The following is a 14,936-nucleotide window of genomic DNA, read 5'->3' on the forward strand; positions in this document are numbered from 1 at the left end:
GGTCACTCCGGGTTTACACGCACACATGCCTCGGTCATCACACTGAGGGGACACGGAGCCTGCACGCACACACACACACACACGCACACACACACACACACGTTAACCTCCAACCACATGCAAACAATCAGCTGCATTAATGAGCCGTCGCAGTGCAGAGTGGGTGGAGCAGCTGGCTCACATTAGGCGGCGGTTTCCTGCTGCGCTCCGTTAAAAACTGCTGAAAACCACAAAGTCCATGCCTGCGGTTTCACATGTTTTCACTTCACTCAAACGTTTACAAAATCACCAAACCTGATCTTTAAACCTTTTCACGCTTTTCTGCAATTTGTGTTTCGATTCTCTGCAAACGACTCGACAGATTTCCTGAAAAATCACAACAGACGTCCGGCAAACTGACACCAGAGAGAAAAGAAGCTACTGCAAGGAGTCGACAGAATGTCAAGACCGGCAACAAAGAGCAAAGAAGTGATTTCAACGTGCTGCAAAAACATCCAGAACCATCACGAACACAAACATTTACCACATAAAAACAAACAAAGGCCAAAAAAAGATCAAATAGAGAAATGAAAATGATCAGCAAACACTCGAAACAGACCGCGAGAACAAACGATCACACTCACAGACACACACACGTCTGACTGTTGTGTTCAAGAGGAAATGTAAATGTGAGCACATCACTGTTCATTCATGGTGTGTTCAAATGTCCGTGGGAAAGGCCACTCTCACAATCGGGGCTGAAGGCCCGCTCACAGCCTCCCACGCACACCCACACTCTCCAGTGTGCACCACTCACCGACGGGGTTGCAGAGGCAGGGCAGGCAGCGGCCGGCGCCCGGGTCTCTGTAGTAGTTGTCGAGGCAACGCTCGCAGTTGGGGCCGTCCGTGTTGTCGGCGCAGTTCCTGCAGTGCCCGCCGTGACCGGTGGCCCGGTACAGCTCGGCATCGAAGTAACACTCGGCACTCTTCCCGTTACACTCGCAGGCTGAGAGACGGAGAGTTTCACAATAAAAGACCCGAAACAGGTAACAGTGAAAAAGTTGAAGATGCACCAAAATCTCTTGTGATGCAGTAAAATCATCGGTGACGGGGCAAACGCGCGGCGGCAGACTTACGCAGACACTCGTTGGGGCTGTCGGCCGTCGCTCTCCTCCAGGGCCGGTCGTTGAAGAACGGTTGGCACTCTTGGCAGTCGTCGCCGGCGGTGTTGTGTTTACAGTTACACACCAGCCGTCCTCCATCGTTCCTCGCGCACTCGCTGGCGTGGCCGTTACACTTACACCTGGAAGTAGAGAAGCACACCTGTCACACCTGGACCTGCAGAGGTTGCTGCTAACGCTCACACACCGTCATTAAAGCTCAACTCTTTGTTCAGTTTACTGTCGTCATTGTTTTTGCTCCCGATGAGGTTTTTCCGCTCTGCAGCTCCGAGCAAAGGTTTTCTTAAACCTTGCGAGGGAGCGCAGCCACCCGCCTCAGCAGGACGGGACTTGCTCAGCAGCCACCTTTGGCTATAGTCTCAGGTGTCTCTTGGCAGCGAGCTGTTGGAAAAACTGACAGTGGGAAGGAAGAGAGGCCTGGGTTCGTGCTCCGAGCTGTTAAGGCTGCACAGCCTCGGGCTTACAGCACCGAGTCAGTGTTTGCAGCGGGTTCAATACTGTAAACGTGCAGACTTCACGGTTCGCCGAGCTGAGGGAAAGCCCAGCATGCACCCTGAGCCCTTCTGGAGCTCACGGCACAGAACGAAGGAGCGATAAAGCAGCGCACAGATAAACAGTCAGCGCGACTCACGAGCAGCGCTGAGGAATGTGTCGGAGATACGCCGCCATCTAGTGACGCACAGAACCTCCGTGGGACAACACGTCCTTTATTCTCCTGCAGTGAGTGCGAAGGCTTCAGTGAGATGTCCCCACAATCAGTCCTCGAGAGCAGAAGGAGGGAGTCTGTGGCCGTTAGCGTGACAGAGTCACACACTTTTGTGCAAAAGTCTCGAGTCCTTTCTTTATGTGCTGCTTCAAAGGAGCCAGACTTTACTGAGGTGGTCTCGAGTTCGGGATTTCTGAAGCTCTATCAAAGTTTTTCTTTGGACCACTGAGCAAAGAACCAGTTTTAAGCTCTTTGTTTCCATCGGCCCGTCGCAAAAACATCGTCTGCTCCCATTTCTTTAGTTCAAATGAAAAATGTTAGAGATAACAGTTTGACAACAAAGTATTTTTACACCAACGAGGTGATTCTCAGAGCTGAACGCCTGGCACACCTCAGCGCAGTGCGTCCCCTGAGAAAGGACACCTGCCAAGAAGGTGAGGTGTGCACTAGAGCGACCAAAAATATTTATCACGATACACATTTGAAAATTTGCGATAACGATGTAACTGACGATATAATTGACACGAGACAAAATACTTTACAACTCCACAACTTTATTAGTGCAAAAAAACATCAATGTATTTTCACTTAAACAAGCAGCTGTTTTTTTATCTGCATTAAAGTTATATAAAAATTTAACAGTGCAAATGCAAATTCCTGTCTGACAGTTTAACCAAAAGGCATTTCCAGAGGAAACTGGCCGACACATCCTCAGCATAACCATGTATAACATCCACACAACTTAAAAAGAGGTTATACACACAACACGGTAATATTATGTTGAAGCACAGTACGTATCACTCCGCGAGGCTCCGCCTACGATAGCCGTAATGCTCCAATTGATTTTAAGTGCGCCGTATTTTCCAAAAAACACGGTAATAACGACGGCCCGCTAGCATGCGCTACCAAAAATAGTGCTTTGTTGTGTATCTGAGGGACGAAAGCTAAACCAGTTCCACACCAGTGAAGCTGCAGCGTTTTTACAAACCAGTTCTGGTTCAATCGTGGCTCAAGAGTTGGGAGTTCGTCTTGTAATCGGAAGGTTGGACAGTCTCAGTCGTTGTGTCCTTGGGCAAGACGCTTCACCTGTTGCCTACTGATGGTGGTCAGAGGGCCCGGTGGCGCCAGTGTCCGGCAGCCTCGCCTCTGTCAGTGCGCCCCAGGGCGGCTGTGGCTACAATGTAGCTGCCATCACCTGTGTGTGAATGGGTGGATGACTGGTTGTGTAAAGCGCTTTGGGGTCCTTAGGGACTAGAAAAGCGCTATACAAATACAGGCCATTTACCATTTTCATCCGTTTCATTCAACGATCCGCTTTCGCCCTTCTCATTCTCCATCGCCGCCATGCTTTTTCCGCCATGTGCGTATGAAAACAAAGGCACTACGCATGCGTGCTTTACCCATATTCTATCGCCATATTTCATTTTCTTATCGTTGCCCAACATTATACGGTGTTACCGTGAACGGTTTGATATGGCCCAGCCCTAGCATGCACATTATAGAAGACCTGGACTGATCAGTGGAACCGTTCTGATGGGAAATCTGATAAATCTAGATTTGGTTCAGGGAGGAGGTCGGGACAGAGGTCCTCCTGTGCAACACGGTGGAGGCTCCATCATGGTTGGAGCAGATTTCAGCTCGTGGGATCAGCCTGACGGAGAAGAGCTCCGAATGATACGTAAAGAAAGCAGAGCTCACGCTGTGCTGAGGGGTGAAGGAGGTCACACCAAAGATTCACTCACGAGCCCGTTAAACTCGTTTTTGGATTAAAAGCTGTATTTTCATGTTTGCACACAATTCAATAAATCGCTGCGCCCGTTTCACATTTTCACAGCAAACTATAAACATCATCGTCTCTGTGGCTGTGTCCTGGGTTTACACAGGATCAGAAACCTTCCTGGTAACACATAATTCACAAGACGTCATAAAACAGAAAGATTGTTGGAGGTTCAGTCGAACCCGAGCAGGCACGGAGGGAGAAGCATGAAAGAAATCCTGAACATCACACATGTCAAGCTGGATTTAAACCCTTTGCTCCCTCCCGGCCAAAACGTGAGCAAACGGAAAAACTCCAGGTGATCTTCTGTCCAATGAGCAGCGAGCTGCTGCTTTCAGAAAGTCTCTACCTGCTTCAAGCTGCTGCACGAGTTCAAGGAGTTCAAAGAGTTCAAAGGAGTGTTCATGAGCTGTGTGTTTGCATGAATGAGTCACTGGCAGAATTGCACAATGAAAAGTGTTGATATAATAAAGTGCAGATAAATCTGCCCACAGAGCTGCCAGCTGCTCAGGTAGATCCAGGTGAAGGTGCAGAAGGAAAATCTCCTCCTGGGACAAGTAAAGGTTAAATCCTCCAGGTGCTCGGCTCGGGAATCGCCCCTTTTCTTCCATCCGTCACGGCTGTCGGACCGCCTCATTCCGGTTTCCCTATAATCTGGCCCTGCCGGCTAGGAATTTCAGGAATGCTGGCGGTGTAAGGGAAATGTGCTCCACATTCAAACAGATTATGGCTGCAGAGTCGTGCTCCGTGTAACACTCGAGTAATGCCTGTCGAAAAACGAATTCTAGTGCGGGTCCCTGCGCCGGTCACACGGAAGCGGATCACACAGTGACACAGCGGGACCTGACCGCAGAGCAGAGCTCCGCCGGAGGACTCGACTGCGACGCGAGGAGCTGAAAAACAGGACCTGCAGTGAATCTGAGGCTTTACCTTCCTCCCACCGCGAAGTCAGAGATGGCGTAGTAGTAGGACTTGAGGACCTTGGGGTCATTGAAGACCTCGTCTCCGAATGTGTTGAGCCGGTTCAGGGTCACTCTGATGTCGGTGGCCGTCACCCAGTCCTGCAACAGACACAACATGGATGCTGCGTTAGACACACGAGGGCAAACAGAGGAGCATCACCTGCCAGACAGCACCTGCTCTTCAGGACGAACGGAGCATGCTCATACACCTGACCAAACACGGCCATGCTCTGATGTCCTGATTGGCTTAAAGCCTCTTCACACTTAGACTACCGTCAACATTCAGCCGCTGCACGCCAACAAAGACACCGACAGCCAAAAATCCCCATCGGGTCCATGTCAGCCAGTCATACTGCAAAAACAATATTTCTTCCATAACTATTAATCAGCTAATCAAACTCATAACAAATCTGATTGAGACGCGTCCCGCTTATCCTACTGGACAGACGTAAATGTGATCGGACATCAGCGTCTACGGACCCCAGCTGAGTTTTTAGAAATAATTTACGTCTTTATGATCCAACTACTAAAGAAATATTTAAAACTTTATTTGGTTTTTCTCCCGTTTATCCCAACAGCTGGAACGATGTCACTGCTGGATGATCCTCAGCAGGTTTGTGCCGATTCTGCCCCAAGAGTGATTTAAGATCACACTGAAGAGAGCATGCCTACCTCAACCAGTAATCTGATTACTTTAATTAAACTCAAAGCAAACGCAGGCGTGTGAAACATCCTGGTTTTTGTAATCTGCAAACAGAGAAGTGGTTTCAGTTCCAGCTGTGGGAAAAACAGTGACGCAGACACCGGCAGGCCCTCACACTGTGACATTTCCACAGAAATGAATTTATTTTCTTGGCCTTACGATACAAGATCCAGATGGAGGGAATTACTCAGGACACCTGTTGGGTTTCAGAGGATAAAGAAAGTTACTCAACATCCCGCCTCGTGGGAAAGCCAGCGATAGCTCCGTTCAGCAGGAAGCTCGTCAGGCCCGAAGCTTCGGAGAAGCTGAAGACGAAGCGGCAGCTCGAGGGGAAAGCGGAACTGAACATAAGCGAGCTGGCCCGCTGTCAGACCTGCTCCATGTTTGTCCGCCCACTCAGGAAAACTGTGACTTCGCACATGCCTGTTAAATCCTCGGACAAGTGCTGGGAATGTGGAACAGCCTGCGACTCACAGGCTCTGAAACAGGAAGTTTACCTGACCCTCACAGGAAACAAGCAGAGCATAAAGCCTTGAAAGCACCGAGCACGACCGCTCGACGGTTAAATACTGATGTAACCGTGTCACACATGTAGCCTGGTAACACAGCCGACCGGCACTGAAACAACTTCCATCGGGTTACTGGATTCATTCCCAACATGAGCAACACAAATAATCTGCTCTGAACACGACAGCCAGTTCCTGAAACATGAAGCTGTGCTTTATTGTTAGAGGCTACTCCATGATCAGGAGCTCCACAGACTCAGCGTTCCGGCCTCCACCATTCTTGGTTTTTAGAGCCAGATTTCTCCTTCACTGGCTCCCTGTTAAATCCAGAAATCCTGCTCCTGATCTACAAGGTCTTAAATAATCAGGCTCCTCTTCTGTGGATCAGGTGACCCTGAATCCTCCCTTAGTTATGCTGCAATAGGTGTAGGCTGCTGGAGGATTCCCACTGGGTGTTTCTTCTTCACTCACTATGTGTTAACAGACCTCTCTGCATTGAATCATATCTGTTATTAACCTCTGTCTCTCTTCCACAGCATGTCTTTATCCTGTCTTCCTTCTCTCACCCCAACCAATCACAGCAGATGGCCCCGCCCCTCCCTGAGCCTGGTTCTGCCGGAGGTTTCTTCCTGTTAAAAGGGAGTTTTTCCTTCCCACTGTCGCCAAAGTGCTGCTCATAGGGGGTCATATGATTGTTGGGTTTTTCTCTGTATCTATGAAGCGCCTTGAGGCGACTTTTGTTGTGATTTGGCGCTATATAAATAAAATTGAATTGAATTGAATTTTAAAACTGATTTTAGGCCAAGTTTTAAAACTTCTTTCAGATTTTGTTCATGACTGACTTTACACTGGTTCCGAGTTTGAATCAAGACTGGTTTAAAACCTGCTCTGGAACTGAATTTGGACCTTAGCTTGGGCTTGTTTTAGGTGTAATTTAGCACTGCTTTGAAACTGGATTCAAACTTGATTTTGGGATTGAGTTAAGACTGGTTTTAAACCACTTACGGGCTTAAATGTTTGGGACTTTGGACTTTTTAGAAACGTTTTACGGTAGATTTGAGACTGGGATGGAGCAGGTGATGAGTAAAGAAACCTAAGCCCAAACTCTTTATCCTGTCTTCCTTCTCTTACCTAACCAATCACAGCAGATGGCCCCGCCCCTCCCTGAGCCTGGTTCTGCTGCAGGTTTCTTCCTGTTAAAAGGGAGTTTTTCCTTCTCACTGTCACTAAAGTGCTGCTCATAGGGGGTCATATGATTGTTGGGTTTTTCTCTGTATCTATTATTGTAGGGTCGACCTTACAATATAAAGCACATTGAGGACGGTTGTTGTGATTTTGCGCTGTATAAATAAAATTGAATCTAAATAAATTGAATAGAGGCCACGCCCCTAATAATGCAAACTAATCTAGGCGAGTTATATAGGAATGCTGGAGCCTCCAGTGGACGTTACAGGAACTGCAGGTTTCTCACTTCCATGATGGCGTCCTGAGACCAAAGGCTGCTCTTTGAGGAAATACTGGCCAATAAAGTCACAGCTATACTGTGTTTCCTCCTTTCAAACCCTCCACATGTGCATTACTAAGTTGGTCCCACGGTCCACCTTTATCCAGCCACAAAACTTCTAAAATGCTCAGCGAAAGACGGCATTTTGCAGAATTAGCTGCCACGTAACTCTGTTACACTCTGATGTGATCCATCGGTGGAGCGATGCATAGCAGCCGATTAGGAAGCTGTAAACTCATTTAAACGCTGATAAAACATCCAGTTAATTTTTTTATTGGTAATATTTTCAGTGTAACCTTTGACTATGTTTTAGTTCAGGCAGTCTGCCCCATCACATGACCCATCCCAGTTTGGAAAAGCGATCAGCCGAAGCTTTCTGGAAAAGCATTTTCACGGCTCGTTATTTCCTCCCTTGCTTCCTTCGAGCCTCGTACTTCCTCTCTGTGTAAATGAACAGATTTAGCTCTGCAGCTCAGCTCTAAACTTCCTTATTTGTCTCGCTGGCATCGAGCTATTTATACCAAAGCCAGGATCTTTTTGGAGGCGGCGGCCCGCCGGAGGCGTCAGACGGCTGTTTGTCGCTCTGTGACATTCCTGCTGTCTGTCATCTCTGAGCGGGAAATAACCAGCAGCTGAGAGCGTCCACCTCAACGGGCAGACGATCAACCATCACGGCGTTAAATACAGCCGAGAGCTGCTGGCACAAGTGTTTACAGGCCAGACTTTTCACCTCTAACTGTTTCTGAGTGAGCCGCAGAGAAATCCAACATCCCCGAGACCGATTCATCCCTGCTGGACCATCCTCACCGAGGACTGTGGCCTTAGACATCCACAGGATCTTTATTACATTTAGATCGATCATTTTATTCTTTCCATCTGCTGACCAACGACACCACATTTACTCCACTTTGTGCTTCCACGACAAAAATCAGCCTTAAATGTCGCGACCGTTAGATGAAAGTTAGCTAACATGTTAATGTGGCTGATGGAGATGTCACGCTCCAGGTTTCTTTTCCTACGGTGGCCCCGAGGCGGGAAACCCCCTCAAAAAACAGAAAACACAACATTTTGGTAAAGATAACAAAAAAAAGAAAAACAAACACTCCAACATTCCCGGGAACACGGCAGACACTTCAGAAATGATAACGAGACGTGGCAGATGCAGGAAAAGGATAGGAACAGTTTTTTATTTTTGAAATTAAGTGAACCAGACTTCCTGTTAGCTTGCTGATGTCATTTCCTGTCTGAGCTGTGTCCTTCGTTTCAAACAGACTGAGCTCAAAGGGTCTGAGCGCTCTGCTCGCTTACGGCATCGTGTTGGAATCAACGTCTTTGGGTTTTTAACCGATGTTTGGCTGAAACGAGCCAGCAGAGGGCGCCACCTCCAGTTACAGGTGACAGTCTGTTTCCACGCTTTTAGGTGTCTGCTACAACCGGAGCTACAACTGTTAATGTTGCGTAACGTGGCCCCAGCAGGCTCGCTGTTCCTGAGTTACACATTCAGGAAACAGGAAGACACAGGTACGTCTGCAGCTGACGTCGGTCGACTAACGGAGACGAGTCGGATCTTTCGCTGCACATGAAAACGTCCCGGACGCTCACAGCGCATCTGGACAAAATCCCAGCAGCACTTTCAGGACATCTCTGGGAATTTCCCCCTCTTGGGCTCGAGGAAGAACGGATTAAAATTTCAATCTGTGGAGCAGTTTTAATGTGGAAGACTTGACACGCTGCAGACTAAACAGCTGAAGCTGGACGTTTATTCCACCTCTAAAATAATCACTGGTTGCGTCTCTGTTCGCCTCCTGACAGGCTGTTTGTTTCCAGGCTGAATGTTTGTGATTCCCGGAGGACTTCCTAAAACCAAGCAGCATTCTTCCTTCAAGAAAACACATCCCGGGTGAGGCCTCCACACTGGCACGGAGCTGCAGTTGATTGATGGCAAACAAATGTTCGCTACAGTTTAGACAGCGGCGATTTGGAGACGAGGCTGCTCCGGCTTCCTGGATGGGACAGCGTGAGGATCTGCAGCTGCTGGACGGGCCGGATGCGTTTATGCCGCATGAATGTCGGAGATGGGGGAAGAACCGGCCTTTAAAACGGTCAGCAGATAACCGGACCAGCTGCACTTTTTAACAAGCCTTCATCTGAGCCAATCGACACCTGAACCTCCGTCGGGGTTTAGTTATCCGAGGTTAAGGCGGAGAGCGGAACAGCAGATTCGTATTTTGAATTCCTCGGATCATATACTTCCTGAGTTAATCACCAGCACACAGGTCATGTCAGGTCATGGCTGGGGAGTCGGTTGCGCTCCACCAGGTCCTCAGTGGTTTATCATCAGCTGACTCTTCTCAACGTTTAGTCTTTGTTTTAATATCGTCTTTAAAATCAAGCCAAACTTAAATAAATCAAATGTTCTAAAATAAGAAAAGACTGAAAAATAACACGAAAGAGTTTCAGAGTTTGTGGGCTTCGGCTTTTTAAGGACCGACCTTACTGAAAACTGATGACGGTTCAGAAACAACGAGCTGCGTCAGATCCTGACTGAAACTATGATCCGTCCTTAAAAACGATCTCCACGCATGAAGATCTGATCTCCAGCATGTCCCGGAGACCTGCAGCAGCTATGAGGAACACCGTCTGCAGAAAGTGCACGAATGGATGGATGGACGGGCAGCTCCGTCCATCCATCAGGACCTTCTGTCACTCGCTGTTTTCAGAATAAATACTTACGCACATCCTCCTTTCAGGACCTTCCTGATTAAAACACATCAGCTCTAAATGAATAATGTGAGTCACTGATGCCACAAAATCTCCCGCAGAGTCTGACAGAGGAACATTCATCACGTGAGTCTCTCCCACTGCACCATTTGTGTTTCCTCACCTACAGTGTGATGACTGTGGGAAACTCAGTGTTCCTCTTGTTACTGATAAAACCTATAAACTGTATTTAGTGCACAGTGTGTGTGTGTGTGTGTGTGTGTGTGTGTGTGTGTGTGTGTGTGTGTGTGTGTGTGTGTCAGAGTGACCTTACAAAACAAAAACTGAGGCGAGAGGAATGAACACAGACTCTGCTTCCTGCTCATGAAGCAATCGCAGACGCGCTGACGGGCGACGGGAAGAGGAGGGGACAACAAGGAGAGCGCTCCAGCTGCCGGCGCTCGGGCCAAACCGAGCTGGGAAATCCGGGGGCGTCGCCAGGAAGCGGGCGCAGGCGGTGCTGCTCAAGAACTTCTGTCTGCAGAACGAGGGAACACTCGCTTACAAAAGCATTACAGATGCTGATGTCTGAGGTCTGAAACTTTCCCTTCATTCTGGGAATATTTCATCAGTTTCAGGCTCCAAGGGAACAAATCGAATATTCAAAAGACAAAGAATCTTTGATGATTACGGAGAGTTTGTTTAGGGGAAAGCAGCGATCTGGTTCATGTGAGCTTTTCCGACTGTGTGAACGACTCCCACCGAACTCTGATTTCACGGAGCCGCTGCTCTTTCTCAAACTAAACCTCCCTGTGCCCAGAAACCTCCGGCTTCTCGTTCTGTGAGGGGAGGAGTCACGATGATCCCGCCTGAGGAAATGTTGTCTCAGGCGGCGTCACACGCACGCCTTCATCCGTAGTTACTGAGGCTCAAACGGTGTCCTTATTTTATTTCTAAATAAGAACTTTATGAAGAACAGAAGATACTTTTAAAGGATTAAAGGTCAAATTTGTGCCTCAACATGATTCCCGTAAAATTCTCGTCACATTTCTGTTTTCAGATTTTCTAACATCACTTTTCTGTGGAGCTGATATTGTTTCTGCTCTCAAAGCCTTTAAAATGATTCATGAGGTAATATCAGAACTAAAAACGCGCTCACCTGGAGGACGGGGCTGTTGTCGAAGTTGTACGCGCTGGGTCGTCCCTCCAGCGTGGAGAAGGCCACGTTTCCTCCGGTGAGCGGCGAGATGTCGCTGAACTCGTCGGTGCAGAGCGCCTGCTGCTCGTCCTGGCCCGTGCGGATGAAGCCGCGGTTCGCTTTCTGGTAGGTCTTCTCGCAGGAGCTGCTGTAGTACTGGTACGGCACCCAGGGGCTGCCCTCGCTGGTCCGCTTGTAGATGGCGAAGCTCTCCGGCCGGCTGGTGTGGAACTTGAGGCGGACGTAGGTGATGTCGAAGGCCTTACCTGCAGAGAGAGGGAGGAGCGTTAGGTTAGATTTAGTTTATGTGTAACAGCTGGAAGGAGACTAAAAACCTGCAGACCGAAAGAAGCTGCAGGATCAAAAATACTGATGCTCCAGGGCGGAGGTTAAACCTTACACAGCACAGCTGGATGCAGCTGTACCTCCGCCCTGACTGTAACCTGAGGATCTCTGCGGAGCATCGTGTCTCTGCAGGACTGCTTCCTGACGCCCGCTCGGGCCCTGTCGGGGGGGGATCTCGGGCGATTTGGGAAATGCTGAGCAGGAATGTGAAGTGCAGTTCTTCCTCTGACTGCGACACTCGCCACATATTTGGCGAGTCTGAGCAGGTCGGCCTGAACGCTCCAGCAGCCGTCAGTCAGCGAGCAAAGGAAGGCCGCCGTGTTTGAGCCGGGCGGCGGGGGGTACGGCTGTTTGCTCAGCCAAAGAATCTGCTCTGTAAACAGTGCGCTGACAGGGCCCCGGTCTGGAGGGGCCCCTCTGTGTCAACGGCAAATAAAGGTGAAGCTGCTGATAGGACTGAAGCGCACAAAGAGCTGCAGTTTATTACAGGAAACAATGAAGCAACAGCAAACACGCCGCCGGCGTCCTCCCCGTGCGTGCGTGACGCTCTGAGGACCACACCGAGTTTATGAGCGAAGGCTAACAGGCGCCGCGAGGGCGGAGGCCCATTTACTGCTCACAATCAAAGCCTCGGTGGACGTCACCGCTGAGGTTTCATTTTCTGTATTACCGGCCGTTCCGTTCACACAGCGCTGCGAACACAGGCGGCCAATCAGAGGTCAGTCTGAAGGCTTTAAATTTCACGCAGCGGTTTAACAAACAGCACCGACCCTGAAGCGCTGGATCAGGGACGCATCAGCACATCTCACGAAGACCAAACTGCTACTGTGCTGCTTTCATCTTCACAAACACGCTCGCTTCGTCTTTTCACCGCAAACCAAACTCGGCGTGAAAGAAACAGAAGCAGATGTTTTTATTTCCTGATGTGACAGATGATTGAAACCAGCTGCCTCTGCACCAACTCAGGGTCGGCGTGGACGGCCCTGAACCTGCTCTCCACAGCAGATCCAGGACCAACCGTCACGCAGAGCCGCTGAGTTATAATCAGGGGCCACAACACCAGAGAGGCAGGGTAGACTGTCAAAATAAAAGCATGGACACTGGCCATTGGTAAGTCAAACATGGGTGGAGGTGTTTTCTTAGAAGAATGAAAACCAAACATGAAGAAAATGTTCAGAAACGGATTAAATGTGTGTCACTGCGTTCCCAGAGTGTCGGCCTTGTGAGGCTGTTTACAGTAATCGAGTGTGAAATATCCTTCAAACATTCATGATTACATATTTACAGAGTCATAAAACAAAAGCTGTTCCCATCACAGGTGGGAAAACGGCTCAAACGCAGAGATGGAGCAACAAGATCAAACAAAAGGAAGACGCTGAGGTGACGTTTGTGAGGGGAGCAGAACGGGCCTCAGGTGGACGGAGGTCTGAACACCAACCGTGCTGCTTTTATGTAGCCTCCCCAGAACGTCCCCTCACAGATGTGTGTGCTCGCAGAGATCACAGCATGAAAAGGAAGCGCTCCGTCACGGTTTCCCACACATTCCTCCACAGCCGGACACTTTGAGTTCCTGGAACAAACTGGGCTGAGTGAAGTTCACCAGTTTCAGAATAAAAAGCCGTTTCATTCAGATCTGACGGCGAACACGTGGGACCTGCAAACGAGCCTCGCCGGCCTCGGATCAAAGGTTTATGAAGAGGCGTCAGAGGAGACGAACGCCACTGACAGGAACACAAACCCGTCGGTGACGTCTCTTCAGAAACTGCACAGAAACACGCCTCCGCATCCTCACGGACGGGACAAAAGCGTCTGTTGTCGCAGCAATCGGGAGGCAAACAAAGTCCAGGTGGCTGCTGGGACAGGAGGCCGGAGGGGCCCGCAGGAAGTGACGCTGCAGACAGACGACAAAGCGCCGTCCTGAGAACACAAAGAGGAAGCCACACAGACTGGAAAAACAAACCGAGGATGAACCCGAGCTCCTGCTGACGAGGAGCCATCTTCATGCTGTCACCGTCTTTCATCCGTTTCCCAGCATGCACAGAGAAAAGTTGATGAAACTTAAAACTCTGAAAGACGTGGCTCTATGAGAGCAGGTGGAGCCTTCCAGCAGAAAAAACCCTCATAAATCTGAGATGATTCAGGTTTTATGGAGATGAATTACAGGGAGTTAACAAGAGCTGTAGAGGTGAAGGGTTAACAGCCTCGCCTGCAGCTGGACGACGTGTCCGTTTCACATATTTGACATTTGTTTCATTCTCGTCCTTCTACCTAAATCACAGAAGAGGTCAGCCATCCTTAAAATGACTACGAGCGCTTAGCTACAGCGACTGGACACGCTGGTGGAGCGAATCAAACATACCCCTCACCCAGGAGAGCCGGGTGCACCAAAGCTCCTTCACCCCAGGGATCGCTTTATTGTCAGAGTTAAAAAAAAAAGTATTTTTATTAAAAGAAAAATAAACATACATCAAGTAAATCAGATTATTGTCCTCTGCACAGTCACAGGCCTCCAGACGCTGGATGTAAACTCCAGGCTGTGACGTCACACACTGGTTTAAGTCTTCTCGGTCTGTTACCACAGTAACCTCACAGCAGGTCACATGATGTCATTAAAAAGGCCCCAAAAACCTCCAACAGCTCCAGTTAGCTGCAGTGAAGCTAGCAGCCAGCTAGCCGCCTGTGTCGCCACCCACCTGTCAGTCAAAGAGGCCACGCCCCTAACGATGTATAACAACTACAACCAGAGCTGTAAACACGTTGGATATGTTAACATGGGAGTTCATGGGGACTGACTCACCGGAGCCCCGGTGGACATTAGTGGAACTGCAGTTTCTGACTCGCACAGATTAAAGTGAACGTTTGTCCTCGATTTGAAAATGTGAGATTTGATTTTTGTACAGCTTCATTTTTCTGATTTATTTCTCATCAGCAAAGCCAAGTATTCTATTATCTAACACAGTGACCTGGAATAAACCAGTTGAGATCATTTTTACACGTTAAGCCTCCTAAAAGTGTAAAAAGTGAGTAAAAGAGGAGCTTTTGTCCTCTCATATTGTAAACAGGAAACGGCGCTTTAATAAAGGCCGGATTAAAAAACAGTGAACTCAACCTTTAAGCCAAATTCACTATAGAAGCTTTTTGTCTGCCCCTGCTTGGAGCCTCTGAGGATTTAAGCTGCCGTTAAGACGCTCCTGCAGCAAAGCCGCCGCTGAGAAACAAACGCAGACATCGTCAATTAGCTGGTTTTGCTTTAAGCGGCGCTAACCCGCCTTTTGTGGCACGCTGACCCTGCCAGAGTCTCCTCGGGGGGCCTCGGAGTCACGTCCAAACATGAAAAGAGCCTCCAGTCGTTCTGGAGAAGCAGCTTTTCTTTCC

General features: G+C 48.9%; 1 protein-coding gene across 1 annotated transcript in view; it reads right to left on the reverse strand.

The window, feature by feature from the left end:
* Positions 1 to 14,936, reverse strand: part of lamc1 (laminin, gamma 1) — a 48,746-nt gene that overhangs the window by 14,159 nt on the left and 19,651 nt on the right. Inside the window, exons 2-6 of the mRNA XM_084912136.1 lie at positions 11,178 to 11,482; positions 4,574 to 4,704; positions 1,116 to 1,282; positions 797 to 985; positions 1 to 59 (exon numbers count right to left, since the gene is read on the reverse strand). The exon at positions 1 to 59 is cut by the window's left edge and continues 59 nt beyond it. Coding sequence (XP_084768262.1) covers positions 1 to 59; positions 797 to 985; positions 1,116 to 1,282; positions 4,574 to 4,704; positions 11,178 to 11,482 — 851 coding nt within the window. The remainder of the gene's footprint in view (positions 60 to 796; positions 986 to 1,115; positions 1,283 to 4,573; positions 4,705 to 11,177; positions 11,483 to 14,936) is intronic.

The sequence above is a fragment of the Perissodus microlepis genome, chromosome 18 (assembly GCF_051167445.1).
Source record: "Perissodus microlepis isolate ML-2025 ecotype Zambia chromosome 18, ASM5116744v1, whole genome shotgun sequence".
NCBI classification, from domain to species: domain Eukaryota; kingdom Metazoa; phylum Chordata; class Actinopteri; order Cichliformes; family Cichlidae; genus Perissodus; species Perissodus microlepis.